The sequence below is a fragment of the Heteronotia binoei genome, chromosome 13 (genome assembly GCF_032191835.1).
Source record: "Heteronotia binoei isolate CCM8104 ecotype False Entrance Well chromosome 13, APGP_CSIRO_Hbin_v1, whole genome shotgun sequence".
In the NCBI taxonomy this organism is placed as follows: domain Eukaryota; kingdom Metazoa; phylum Chordata; class Lepidosauria; order Squamata; family Gekkonidae; genus Heteronotia; species Heteronotia binoei.
Genome location: NC_083235.1, coordinates 34,987,393 through 35,002,063, shown reverse-complemented (window position 1 = coordinate 35,002,063; position 14,671 = coordinate 34,987,393). Strand labels below are relative to the sequence as shown.

The 14,671-nt window shown below is 44.9% G+C and overlaps 1 protein-coding gene across 1 annotated transcript; it reads right to left on the bottom strand.

Annotated features, from left to right (window-relative positions):
• Positions 1 to 359: 359 nt before the first annotated feature.
• On the bottom strand, positions 360 to 9,330 carry GPR182 (G protein-coupled receptor 182). Its single transcript, XM_060253015.1, has 2 exons — positions 9,008 to 9,330; positions 360 to 1,577 (listed from the first exon to the last, which is right to left on the bottom strand). Exon 2 carries the CDS (start codon positions 1,556 to 1,558, stop codon positions 476 to 478), a length of 1,083 nt encoding a protein of 360 aa, XP_060108998.1. The 5' UTR covers positions 1,559 to 1,577; positions 9,008 to 9,330; the 3' UTR covers positions 360 to 475.
• Between the last annotated feature and the right edge of the window lie 5,341 nt (positions 9,331 to 14,671).

Genomic DNA, 14,671 nt, shown 5'->3' with positions numbered 1-14,671 from the left:
GTCTGGCCTACCTCAGAGGATTATTGTAGTATGGCTAAAATGTGTGCATGCCTATGAACTGCTCTATTTAATGAGGGAACAGCTTCAGGCTTTCAAAGTGCAGTTTCCAGTCAAAAGTTTGTACATATGAGAGCAATTTGCAGAAATGTGTCTTCTCTGAATAACAACTGTAAAATGTAAGGGCAGTGGAGAACAGTTTATTATCTGGGGTTAATAATAATAATAATAATAAACAACTTTCTCTGTGTTTGCTATGTTAAATAGATTTTACAAAGCAACATGTATTCTCCTCCACATGTCACCCAGTATGACCCTGCTCTCCCCAGGAAGGATTTGGTGATAATAAGGAAATCAGCATCTGAAGGAAGCAATATTTATTGTCTGCGCATTACTGGAAAGAGACAATTCCAAATATGCGAAGTCTTGCTATCAAGCAACAGAAACAAAATGGAAGGAGAGCAGCCAGAACCATTGCTTAACTTGGTGAGATATTTTCTTTTGCAATGACAATGGAGTGTTGGGTGTTTGAGGAGGATCCATCTCCATCCTTCTGACCTGGTTGGTCTTTGGGGATGTACTTGACAACAGCAGAAATCAGCTTTCCTCGGAAGTTCTTGCTCAGGAAGTTGTACAAGATGGGGTTGACCACACAATGGACCAAGGTGAAACAGTCTATGATGTCGTAGAAGAAGTAGATGAAATCGGCCAAGTAGCATTGGACTAAGATGTGGATGCCGTCAAAAGAGACTATGATCAAAACCAGGTGGAATGGCAGCCAGCAGATCAGGAAAACAATGATGTAGGCATAGATGAGGGCGCAGTGCTTTCTGCTGTCTGGCTTGTTGCTACGTTTGATGTGTCTGGCAGTCAGTATGTTGAAAACTGCAATGATGGGGAAGGGGATGGCGAATCCCAGAATGATGGTCAGTAGGGTGATCACTGTTGCCCACGTGTCAAAGGTCTCAAAAGGGGCTATGAAGATACAAAGTGGCTCGATATAGTCCAATACCTCCATGTGTGCCACCTCGGGCAAAGGGATGATGGCGGCAGAGGCCCATACACAGCAACAGGCAACTCGTCTCACCCAGTGCTGGTTTTGGTGCCAGAAGTGGGAAGAAGTTGTCAAGGACACATAACGGTCAATGCTGAGGCAAGTGAGAAAGAAGATGCTGCTGTACATGTTGGCAAAGTAAAAGTAGTAGGTAAAGCGGCAAAGGAAACCTCCCCAGAGCCAGGTGTAATCAAGCATAACTTCCAGCATCCAGATGGGTAAGGAGAGGATGACCCCTAGGTCAGCGATGGCCATGTTCAAGATGTAGACGTTGACCAGGTTCCTATGACCTCGAGTCTGCCAGTTGACCCAGATGACCAAGAGGTTCTCTACCAGTCCAACCACAAAGATGATGAGGTACAGGACAAAGAGGAAGACCCGCTTCACATTATGATCCAGCCCCAAGTCGCAATAGATGAAAGTGTCATTGAGCAGGTGGTGGAGCTCGGACATGTTGTGGTACTCGCCCAGTGCGCTGAGAAGCGAGGAGGAATCTGGAGCGTTCATTTTGAGTTGGGTGGTTCAGCTGCAAGAAGAAGGGAAGCAGAGTTGAATGCTAGTGGATCAACAGCTAAGTTTTTCATTTGTTTCAGAAAAGGATAAATTTTTAGTCCCTGAAAAACTTGATCTGCATAGCTTATCAACACAACGAGTATTATGGAAAAGATTTTGATACCACTTTTCAATGTGATTTTCCAAACAATGTCTAAAGCCACCAAAGTACTATAGGTAACACACCAGAGTAAAATTAATCATTATAAATAATAAGTAAACTCAAACTAAAACAGACGTGCGAAAAATGTTTCAGAGGGAAGTATGGTTGCCAAGTCTGACTCAAGAAATATCTGGGGACTTTGGGGGTGGAGCCAGGAGCAAGGGTGTGGCAAGCACAACTGGACTCTGAAGGGAGTTCTGGCCATCACATTTAAAGGGAGCACACACCTTTTAAATGCCTTCCGTCCATTTGGAATAATGAAGGATAGGGGTACCTTCTTTTGGGGCTCATAAACTTGGACCCCCTGATCCAATCTTTTTGAAACTTGAGTATTTTGAAGAGAGTCACCAGATGCCATGCTGAGAATTTGGTGGCTCTACCCCCAGAGCCCTAGATACCAATGGATCAATTTTCCATTATACCCTATGGGAATCAGTCTCCATAGGGAATAATGGAGTGCCCAGCAGACATTTCCCTCCCCCCCTCTTTCTGATGATCCTGAAGCGGGGGGAGGGCCTTCAAACCAGAGGATCCCCTGCCCCCACCTGGGGATTGGCGGCACTATAGGGTAGCCATGTTGATCTGCAGTAGAAGAGCTAGATTTGTATCCAAGAGCACCTGAGAGATGATTTTCAGAGTATGAGCCTTTGAGAATCAAAGCTCCCTCTAAGGTGTTACTGGACACACATTTCACAGCTTGGAAAAGGGGTCAGTTTCTGAAAACGCAGTGAAAGGTCCCAACTTCCCTTCAAAATGACAACACAGGGGGTGTGAACTGATTTCTTTTTCCTTTTTTCCTGTACTTTATATTATAAAATTTACCTGTACTGGAATTGTCAAAATTATTAGATAATAACAAAAGACTTATACTATAAAATTTTAAAAGGGATCATATACAGTTTAGACAAAATAATATGGGACAATTTATGAAAAAAATATTGTAGAATCATACTTGTGTTTGTTGAAAATACTTTATGTAGAATAAGGTCAGAATGTATTGTGCATTTATCTTTCTTTTTCCCTTGCCCTTACCCTCCCGTTCTTTCGGAAACTAATAAAACTTTTGAAAACTGGCAAAATGACAACACAGGGGTTTAGCAGCTTGGGAAAAGTCAGTCAGTGCAAATAGTTTTAAATTGATAAGTGAATTATGGTTTTATATGTTTTATGGAATTGATTGTTTTTATGATGTTGTAAGCCGCCCTGAGTCCGCTTGCGGAGAGGGCGGGATATAAATGTAAAGTAATAAATAAAAAAATAAATAAAATAAATAAATAGTCTGTATCACCTCATCTGTGGTAGAAGATGGTATCTACAGGGCCTGTTTCACCACAGACATAGCCAGAGCTAGAATTATGCTAAGTAAGCTGTGGTTTAGAGGCCTCAAATTAAATTTCAAAAAGACCCTAATTTACTAAACAGTTCTTTTACGGTAACATTATGGGGCTTCCTAAACTTGACATATAGGTTAAAGACTGAATATGTCCTAACCTGGCCCTCACAGCCAATGATGGCTATTAAATGTTATGTCTGTTCTTTTACCCTGCCAGAGCAGAGAAGTTTTTGCCCCTGCCTCCACAAAGCACGTGGCATGAGGTACTTTGGAGGCGACCAGTGCATCATAAGAACCAGCCCAAAGGAAGGTGGCTAGGAGGGGCTATTTCAGCCCGTACTGCCTCCAGGTCTCAGGCATTTCACCGTGCTTGCTGTGCCACCTGCCGCTATCTGTTTCATGGGTCCCTCTGAAGCTGGGGGTGGCTGTTTTTGAAACCAGAAGGGAGTCAAATAAGGTTGCCATCAGGGCTTTTTTTTGAGCAGGAACACACAGGAATGCAGTAGCATTGGACTCGGCATCAGGGGTGTGGCCTAATATGCAAATGAGCTTCTGCTGGGCTTTTTCTACAAAAAAGGCCCTGTTTGCCATCCTTTAACAGTTTTACAGGCCTTTTTCAGTTGCATGATAAATAGAAATTCAAAAGGGGGCAGATTCCCTTTTCACTGTGTCTCTATATTAGGAACTGCTGCACATGCCTGTTAAATATCTGTCTCAAATTAAAAAAAAATCACAGCAGGAGAGCTATATTAGTCTTGTAGCACAAATGACAAAGAATCCAGTGACAGTGACAAATGACAAAGAATGGCCCATTTATGATGGCTTCTGCTTCATTTGATACATTACATCCCAAAAGCTTATGCCACAACATATTCTTAAATAAGCTATTATTGTGTTGCAGACAGAGTGTTGGACTAGGATCTGGGGAGGCCAGGTTTAATATCCCCTTTCTACTAGGAAGCCATTTGAGTGATGTGAATCAATCAGCTGTTTCTCAGGGACTAACTGTGTTATCCTTGCATTCCTCGTCCTAAGTTCCATCAAGCAGAGGTGCGGTAGGTGTTGCTTGCTGGGAAATTAATTATCAGGGATGTGAATGCTGATTTGGATCTCTAGATCATAGTGAGTGGGGAGAGGGGGCTTAAGCTATCTTCCTGTTCCATTTTCCTGGCCTGAAATGACTCAAGGAGCAACTGTTTGCTCTATGAGATAAACCTATAATCTACTCATGTAGTGATGGAGTTGGGAACATGAACAGTTCTCCAACTGGGAAATAGGTTGGGGGAAAAGCATGGTGAGGAAAACTTAAGCCCCCTCTCTTTGTGTCCCAGTATGAATCAGGTTCCCATAAAAAGGTAAAGGTAGTCTCCTGTGCAGGCACCAGTCGTTTCCGACTCTGAGTTGCCGTTAGATCACGGCGTTTTTGCAGCAGACTTTTAACGGGGTGGTTTGCCATTGCCTTCCCCAGTCATCTACACTTTCCTCCCAGCAAGCTGGGTACTCATTTTACTGACCTTGGAAGGATGGAAGGCTGAGTCAACTTCGAGCCAGCTACCTATATATTCCCAAATAACCTAGGAATTAAGCTCTGAGCATGGATCTCTTGGAGCTCATCTCATTGACAGGGGAGGGCACCAGGGTGGCACAAGGACAGTGTATTGTAGAGTCAGCCCCTAAGCCTTTCCTACATCACAGGGCTGTTGTGAAGATAAAAATGGGGAAAGAATAGCCATGCATGCTGGACTGATACCCTTGGAGAGAGGGTGGAATAAGGATGTACTAGACCAGAGGCCCCCAACCTTTTTTATCCCAGGGACCGGCCCCAGGGCTGACCGGCCCACTGTGGCCCCAGAGCCAGTGGCCGCCCCCCCCCCCCCGCGGCACCTCCTCCTCCCCTCGTTTCCTCCTCCCTCCTCTGCCCTGCCCCCCGCAGCCTTGCCGCCTGCCCCCGCACAGCCTCACCGCCTCCTGTTATTACCACTTTAAGGCCAGGGAAGGTGAAGCACCTTCCAGATCGACTGTCTCCTCCACCAATCAGCTGATCCAATCAGCCGGGAAAACTATGGCAGCATGGCTGTTTCAGCAGTTGCTCACTGCTGTTTTCCCCGCTGATTGGATCAGCTGATCAGCAGGGGGCGGGGGAGGTCGGCCTGGAAAGCGCTTCATGGCACCTTCCCTGGCCTTAAAGTGATATAAACGGGGGACGGTGAGGCTGCGCATGGGGTGGGGGGTGGGCAGCTGCACGGCATACTTGGAAACAGGCCATGGACCTGTACCGGTCCGCAGCCCGGGGGTTGGGAACCCCTGTACTAGACAATTAAACTGAAGTCACAGGAGTCCTGCTGGTAAAAAATAAGAACTGATAATTCCCTTCTCAAGTAAGTTTCATTTTCTAGCATTTGTCCACACCTTAGAAACTGTGTGGTGGTAGTTGTGCATGGAGCTGGGTGAGGAACTAAGAGATCTCTTTGCAGCCTCAGCGCTTCAGGGCTTGCTAATGGGATGAAGCACAAAGAAATCAGTCTCTGGTCTCTCAGCCTCCCCTGCTGTCTCTGTTAGGCTATTGCAGCCGCTGCTTCTGTTCTTGCCATTTATCTTCATGGGGCTCCTCCTCGTGGAGCTCAGTCAATAAAGCAACAAAATTGAATGTTATTCAGAAGTAAACACCATTAAGCCCCCAATGTTGGCTACTAGGTCAGTGTGAATTGTTCATTACCCACAGTGTTTAGCACTGCAGCCTTAATCCAGCAGGTGTGTGGAAAGGTATGCACATGGTCTTGCACTGTTAGACAAGTGTAGGCTAATCCAGAATAGACCAGTTGGTTGAGAATTTTGCAAGGGCAAAAAGAATAATCAATTTCAAATTTCCATTTGTTTTTTTAAGCAGATCTGTCTGTCTGTCTATCATCTATCTATCTGTCTATCATCTGTCTCTTTCTTTCTTTCTTTCTTTCTTTCTTTCTTTCTTTCTTTCTTTCTTTCTTTCTTTCTTTCTTTCTTTCTTTCTTTCTTTCTTTCTTTCTTTCTTTCTTTCTTTCTTTCTTTCTTTCTCTCTTTCTTTCTCTCTCTCTTTCTCTCTCTCTCTCTTTCTTTCTTTCATCCATCCATCCATCCATCCATCCATCCATCCATCCATCCATCCAGCCAGCCAGCCAGCCAGCCAGCCAGCCAGCCAGCCAGCCAGCCAGCCACTTTCCAGTATATGAGAAATGCACTAATAATAGGACAATAGTATAGCTTCAGCGTTAGAGAGCAATTCTAAGCAGATCTGCTCAGGGGTGAACTAGACAAGATAGCATCTCTGAAGGATGCACCAACATTTTGTAGCAATGAATTCCCCCTGGGCAACTTCTTGAGTGGAGCTAGACTGTTGATTTAACAAACCCAGGCATTTATACTGCGACTGGGGGCAGCTCTTTAAAGTCTCTGGCAGGGGCATTTCCCAGCTCTGTAACCTGATCTCTTTTAACTTGAGATGCCAATGATGTGGGACTTCATGCACACAAAAAGTTCAACATGTTGAGCTGTAACCTTCTACTATACATTAACAACATTCAGTCAAATATCTCAAATGAAGCTCAAAGGTATTTTTAGTGCTAGGTGTGAAAATACCCTCAGAAGTCCTCCCTTCCTGCCAAGATACTTTAACTAGGGATGCCACTTGGTTTTGATATAGGGATCTTTTCAGGAGTTTTTTTTGTAAAAAAAGCTCAGCAGAAACTCATTTGCATATTAGGCCACACACCCTGACTGCAAGCCAGCCAGAACTGCGTTCCTGTGTGTTCCTGCTCAAAAAAAGCCCTGCGTCTTATATTTGCAAAGCCAATGCTTTCCTGTTGGGCTGTTGTTCCCTGGGAAATTTCCACATGCTGAGGTTTGTTATTAAAAAGCTCCCAAGTGGTATAAACTTACAAGGCAAGAGTAAGAGGGTGGTTGGAATGAGAAAGACATAATATGTACAGATGTTGGGAGGGAAGGCAGCATGGAGTAGCCAATCTCAGGAGCTAAGCAGGGTTGCTACTTGGGTGGGCAACTACCTGCTGGGCAAGCCAGTGGCAAATCACCTCTGCTTCTCAATTGAAGAAGAAATAGAATAGTTGGTTTTTATATCCTGGCCTTCACTACCCGAAGGAGTCTCGCCTTCCCTTCTTCTCCCCACAACAGATACCCTGTGAGGTAAGTGGGGTTGAGAGAGCTCTGAGAGAACTGGCCCAAGGTGCATATGGTGGAGTGGGAAATCAAACCCGGCTCTCCAGATTAGAGTCTGCCGCTCTTAACCACTACACCAGGGGTAGCCAAACTTGCTTAATGTAAGAGCCATGTAGAATAAAGTCATATTTTGAGAGCTGCAAGACACAGCTTTTCCGAGACTCATTTCCTCTCTCAGTTGGGCAACCAGCAACGTAGAAGGCCAGTGCACAGAGATAGAGTGTACCCAAAAATTACCCCCAAAAATGTGTTTGTGGGAGCTTTCCAGGGACCTTTCAGTTTTGAGGCATCCAAAGGCATTTCCAAACTGCCATCAGATGTTTGAGAGCTGCAAGGGGGGGAGGGAGAGGTGGAAAGAAAGCAACCATAACTTTAGATGCATTCCCCAAACTGTCGACTGGCTTGGCTTGGAGAAGTGATTTAAAGAGACAAATGCCTTCTCCTAGCCAGCTGACAGGGCAGTGGGGGCTTGGAGAACCACACAATATGTGTGGAAGAGCCACCGTTTGGCCACCCCTGCTCTACACCATATTGGCTCAATTGCCTTGAAAGCTCTTGGTGAGGTTGCAATAAGTTGGTTGTGACTTGACACCACATACCTATATAGAGATGTTGCCCTATCCCTTGAAATGTGGCAGGCTTTTGAGTGGCATGGAATTTTTCCTCCAAGCAGGCATCAAAAGCCTCTAGTGGAGCTGTGGCTAGAATTCTATACAAAAAGATAGCTTACCCTTCCAAATACAAGGTTATTGTCAATGCAGGCTGCAAGTGAACAGCCTGAAAATGCTTAGAGAGAAACTTTGCTTCCCGTTATGGCAGTGGTTCCTAACCTTTTCTGTATGCTGATCAATGAGTCTAAATTTGCTTGGTATGGTGACCCCTCTAGGGCTGGCTGAAGGTTGTTTGGCACCCTAGGCAAACTATAACCTTGGTACCTATCTAGTTCATCATTCCATTTTCTACAGTGGCTAACCAGATGTTTGGAGAACATACCCCCAGTATGAACCCCAAGCAAGTGGCACTCCGACATATGCAGCCTTTGAATATGGAGGTTACATTCCAGACTTTGACCACCCTTTCCTCCATTAGTCCCTCTCATCTCCCCATATAATCTGACAAACTCACTCTAGTAACCATAAAGACATGTTTTACTTGATCAGCATGCATATGCAGTGAAGGAAAAATACCAACTAATCACATGGAAGAGACTGTTTCCAGGGTTAGAGCTTGGTTTCCAATATAAAAAAAAATGAGCAATGGAAACGGCAAGGGAAGCTGGGGGGATTTGCCATTCACTTTTGGGTCCCTAATCTCAGTATCCTCTGTGCTCAAGCTGGTTTGCCAAGTTTTTGAAGCCATCTCTAAACCTTCTGCACCTGGTTACTAGAGGCAAAGTTGCCCAAAGCAGTGATCCAACTATCTTGAGCTTCAGAAAAATTGCCTTAGGGCAGACCTGTGTGGAAGCACATCTGTGAAGTTGCGGGCTGTTGCAACAAAAAGCATTTGTCATCAGAAGAGGGAGAAAGCACACACTTTCTCCAGGGCATCTGGAGGAAGGAAGAGAAAGTCCTGCTTCTTAAGCAGAAGGAAATCAGGCGTCCTTAATACCACTGCCTCTGTATGTGTCTCTCTCCAGGATACAGCTTAGCTGAAAGTGAGACATTCTGGTTTAGGGGAAACAAGTGAAGTCTGTACTTACCTGGTTAGAAACCAAACCAAAGGCAATCCTAGGTGAACTGCACAGAAGCACTTCTTGTCCTCACCGTCTCCAGTTCAGTAGCTCTACAGGCTCTAAGGTGCAGTCTTTTCAGGAACGTGTGTTTGCCGCAGGCTGGCTTGCCTGATCTCTTTCCTCCTCCCTGTCTCCTTCCATACAGGAAATGAGCATCATAGCTTATTACCCTGAAAACACAGCCTTGGTGTAATGGGAGCTGTTTAACCCAGTTCTATCTCAGAGTCTTTTCTTTTGTTGGGGGCGTCCAGGTTCAGCTCAGATGGCCAGTCACCAGGGACAGAAGCCAAGCCAGCGAAAACTCTCCAGGAACAAAAGAGGACACAGCTTTTCCGAGACTCATTTCCTCTCTCAGTTGGGCAACCGGCAACTTAGAAGGCCAGCGCACAGAGATAGAGTGTACCCAAAAATTACCCCCAAAAATGTGTTTGTGGGAGCTTTCCAGGGACCTTTCAGTTTTGAGGCATCCAAAGGCATTTCCAAACTGCCAAAAAGAATGATCCCTTGGGACTCCAAAACCTGATTTTAAATATTATCTCTTCTGATCCATTACCCTCTCTGTAAAATAGGAATCGTCAGGCCTCATTTGGGCAGAAGCTCATAGGAGCGGAGCTCTGGAACCTCTAAATTTTATTGTGCTCTTTCTTTCTCAACCCCACCCCCCACCCCCCAAATACTTGCTTCTGGGCGCCATTGTTCAAACCCCATGTGAGAATTTTACTGGACTCTAAGATTTGACAAACTTTCTAATATTTCCCTCCACAAAAAATGGGAGAATAACCAAAACATTTAAAACAGTGAAATGGAAATCATCATGCCACTGTGGCTGCATGGGAGAAAGTAATTTAAAAAGTATGATGGGAGTAAGGTTTTATTATCACAATTATAATTCAAGAAGCATTTTAAGGTAGATGCTGAGCTGATATAATTTAATATATCTTCTGGTGATGTCAGGTGTGTGTGGCATATGCAAATGAGTTGTGCTAACAAGCTCTGGCACCTCTTTTTCTACAAAATGACCCCTGGGAATTGTTGTATGTTTTATGTAGTCTTTGATCTCTCCTCATGGGTCATATCCAGGCTAAACTAACAATTTAGAGCCTACTCATGTCATTCCTTAGGTCCCCAGTCCCCCAGGAGCTGCATTTCTTGGAGTTCAGAAGGCTGCAGTGGGAGGAGGGAGGCAGGAAAGATCTGTCCTATTGATGGGCAATTTCATCTGGGTTCAACAGAATATCTCTTGCATTACTGTAGAAGCTGGCCTCTTGTGGTTCCATCTAGAGATGGGCATGAACTGGGTTACAAACTAAAGTTTATCATTAATTTTGGCCAGTTTGTGGTTTGTGAAGCGATGTTCATGAACTGACAAGCTGCCACAAGCTTCCATGAATTTTGATGCAGTTCAGAGCGTGTTGTGAAGAGCAGAGAATGGGATTAAATGGCTTTTTACAAAAAATAGCTGAGTGGTGGGGAGCTCCCCACCACTCAGCTGTTTGGTTTAAATGGCTCCAAGCCATTTCAGCCCCAGCTTTCTGCTTATCGCAGCTTTTGGTAGTGAACAAAAAGCATGAGGTGAAATGCCTCTCAGCCATTCGAGGCCCAACTTTTGCTTGCTGCTAAAAGCCATGGTAAGCAGTGAGTTGGGGTGAAATGGCTTGGAGCCATTTAGGCCCCTGCCTTCTGCTCCCCACAACTTTTAACGGGGAGCAGAAAGCAATGTTTAAATGGCTTGGAGACATTAAACCTGATTTCTGCTCCCTGCTGCTTTCTACAGGGAACAGAAAGAAGTGATTTAAATGGCTTAGAGCCATTTAAACCCCTGCTTTCTGCCACTTTTTGCAGGAAACAGGGGTTTAAATAAATAAAGTTTCAAGTTTAAATGACTCAAGAACCAATGCAAACTGGTTCAATTCATGAGCCGATCTTTTGGTTCACAGTTCAGTTCATGTTTCAGCCACGAACCACAAACCAAACTGAAGCACAAAAATGTGGTTCACACCCATCCCTAGCTCCATCCCAGACCCACAGCAGTGATAGAGGTTGTTTGGGAAAGACCCATTCTAGTGGCAGATGTTATATCATCTAGTAGCAGCATTTGTTGAGGTCTTTCCATTTCACCTGGCCCTTCCTTTGAAGTGTCTGCATTCTTTCTTATTGACACTGATAGAGCTCTTGCATAGTGTGGATCCATGCAACAATTTCCTTGCTGTAGAACAAAGACATAATAGTCTTGAGGTTGGGAAGTATAGGCAGTACCAACTTTGTGACTTGGGGGAAGCATTCAGTTACCCCTTTGTGTTCTTGGGGAGTGGTATGAGATTTAAGGTTAAGAACCATTGCTTTAGAAATCAAAATGAATAAGATACTGATGGCATGGTTGATAATGTCACAGGATCATAGACAGAGTTGGCATTGCAGTTGGAAGTCCTGTGTCAATTGTGATTTCTCAGGATCAGGGCTTTTTTTGAGCAGGAATGCACAGGAAAGCAGTTCCAGCTGGCCTGGCATCAGGGGTGTGGCCTAATATACAAATGAGTTTCTGCTGGGCTTTTTCTACAAAAAAAGTCGTGTGTGAAACCATGGGAACATCAGGGGGTGTAGTCTACTATGTAAATGAGTTTCTGCTGGGCCTTTTCTACAAAAAAAAGCGCTGCTCAGGATTGTCCTACTTGTGGATCCAAATGACGCCGCTGGTGGATCTCAGAGAAGAGAGAGGCATTTGAATAGAAGCCAACAAAGAGTTGTGTTGATAGTTGAAAAGCAGACTGCAATGAAAGCTTGACAGTGCAAGGACTAGAGGTACCTGTGTTAATCTAAAAAATAAAACCTTACCAAACTCTTGCCAAATACGATTTAATTTTTTAAATGTAAAGATATGCAGGTTGAAATTCTGCAATTGGTTTGAAGTTATGCATTTCAGGAGAGGAGTTTAAAAATGTAATATTGCTTACTGTTTGAGATGCATTATCATATTGGTTATCATTATCATCTGTTGAAAGATTGATCAATCAATGTCTTATGCCATGGTGGTTAAAAAGAACCACCATGCTCAGAAGCAGTGGGTGCTAGTTGCCTTGGATAGCGATCACTTTCCAGCCCTGCCAGTCAGCTTTTGGGAGGAATCTGGTTGACTACTGTGGCATACAGGCTGTTAGACTAGATGACCCTTTGGTCCAATGCAGCAGGGCTTATGTTCCTGTGTGCTCCCAGTCTGGCAACTCCTGACCTCTTGTGTGGAGGGTTGAGATTGGGAAGCATCATAACTTGGAAGAAACAAAAAGCAAGGGACCCACAGTTTAAGTGTTAAACTGCACCCTCATCTTCAAGACACTTCACCAAGGATGGCATATTTATATCAGGGCATTTGGACTGTGTGATGTGATGCCTTCATGGCAACCACATGAACACATTAACCTGACGTATGGAATGCCATTGGTCTATCGAGGCCAGAATTGCCTACTCTGACTGGCAGCAGATGTTCAAGCTGAGATCTTTCACATCACTTTCTACCTGATAATTTTGATGGGAGATGATGAGGACTGAACTTGGAACCTTTTGCATGCAAAGTAGATACTCTACCGCTGAGCTAAAGCCTTTCTGTAAAAGGTTAATATAATCAGTTTGAGTATGGGAGGAGCTATAGTTTAGTAGTACAACTCATGCTTAGCACATGAACATTCCAGATTCAGCCCCTAGCACCTCTCCTTACACCTTTCTGATGGAAGGGTTAGACAAGCTCTAGTACCAGCCTGACTCCCCATGGCACCCTAGGCAGACTTGCTGCCTGGCACCCCTCCACATCACCCCCTGCAGCTCCGCACCCCCCCTCGACTCCCTCCCCACCCCATGTCGATTTCAATGCCGGGATGGGCTCTAGCGTCACGTTCCTGGCTATCCAAAGGCGCCCCCCGCTGATCAGGTGATCTGATCAGCAGGTAAAACTGTGCTGCGCCACCACACTCCATGTCTGTCAGGACCAGCATCTTGAAAGGGCGGCCCCACTGCCGCTGACTCCTCTCCTACCCAGGAAGGGGGGGAGGAATCAGCAGCAGCAGTGGATTGAAAGTGCTGGTCCTGACAGACAGGGAGCATGGCCGTGTGGTGCGGTTTTACCTGCCGATTACATGATCGACGGGAAGGGGCACCTTTGGATAGCCAGGAACGCAGTGCTAGAGCCCATCCTGGCATTGATATCAACATGGGGTGGGGAAGGGAGGGGAGAGGACACTGAGGAGTGGGCAAACTAGGCATTTGCTTAGAGGGGAGGGGGGAAGCCCGAATTTGCCGCCCCCACCCTGCCGGTGCCCTAGGCAACCACCTAGTTTGCCTAGCATGGGAGCCGGCCCTGACAAGATCATTGGCTAGACTGATTACTGATGCTACTCAACCCTGGGCTAGGTGGACCAGTGGCGTGACTCAGTATCTGGTAATCTCATATATCCCATTCAGTGTTATCTTGATAGCTGAGGCACATTTTTTTCTGAATTAAAATGGGAAGGGAGGGACACTTTACTCTTATTCCAATTTTTATTTATTATGCAAACTGAAAGAATTTATCACTTTCTCCCCTGTACTGCTGCATGATTTGGACACAGATTCTGATTGGCAAAAACATTTCTCACAGCATAATATCAGGCAGGGTAGTCATTACTGAAGTTAACAGTCTTTTTATGGGCTTCTGTGGTGATTGTGGTAAATGGAGAGTCTGTGTGAAAAATATGTAGGACAGTGGAAGGGACATGTGGGCTATTAGACGGGAGGTGGAAGACTAAGTCCTCTGGGGTTTTGTCACAGCCAACTAGTCAAAGATGATGGCTCTGCACTTTTTGAAAAGGAAGGGAGTGAGGAGGGGACTTGGCTTTGCTCCAGTACAGGGGCAAAAGGCCTTTATGTTGAAAACAATTGCTGGAAATCTCCATTTCAGGCACGGTCAACAATCAGATCGGAAGGAAGGCCTGGCTAGAACAGGGAAATGCAATAGTGTAGATAAGTCATGCCTTTTAAACAACAACAAACCAGTCCTGGTGAGAGGACTCTTGGCACACAAAGTACTCACTGCACTGTGTTTCACATATTGTTTATGGTGTGCGTATTTTTTTTCATTCATTTGCTGAGTGCAAGTGTCCAAAGTGGGCTGAGAACACAAAGTAATGCTGACTGAGAGCAGGAAGGAAAGACGTATCCTCACATATGTAGTAGCACTCTCAATTCCTTGTAAACTGATGAAACAATACTTAGATCCAAGTGGGCAGCCACGTTGGTCTGAAGCAATTGAATAGAACAAAGTTGGAGTCCAGTAGCATTTCATCATCTGACGAAGTGTGCATGCACACAAAAGCCTACATTCTCAATAAAACTTTGTTAGTCTTAAAGATGCTACTGGACTCCAACTTTGAAATAATGCTTAGTTACTGAAATCTGAGATTGGATCTCCACATGCAACAGAACAGGACATAGGATTCTGAGGCTGGGAAGTGGCAGAACCAATTCAAACTGCAGTGGGAAGTCTCATTTATAGCACAGTTTAGGGTTGAAAAGCAAAAAAGAGGGCATATTTCCCAACTGACCACAGTTGCAATCATACACACTAAATAATGCACTTTCAATCCACTTCCAATGCACTTTCCAACT

Coding starts and splice junctions, on each gene's coding strand:
- GPR182 (XM_060253015.1), bottom strand. CDS start 1,558: ATGAACGCTCCAGATTCCTCCTCGCTTCTCAGCGCACTGGGCGAGTAC.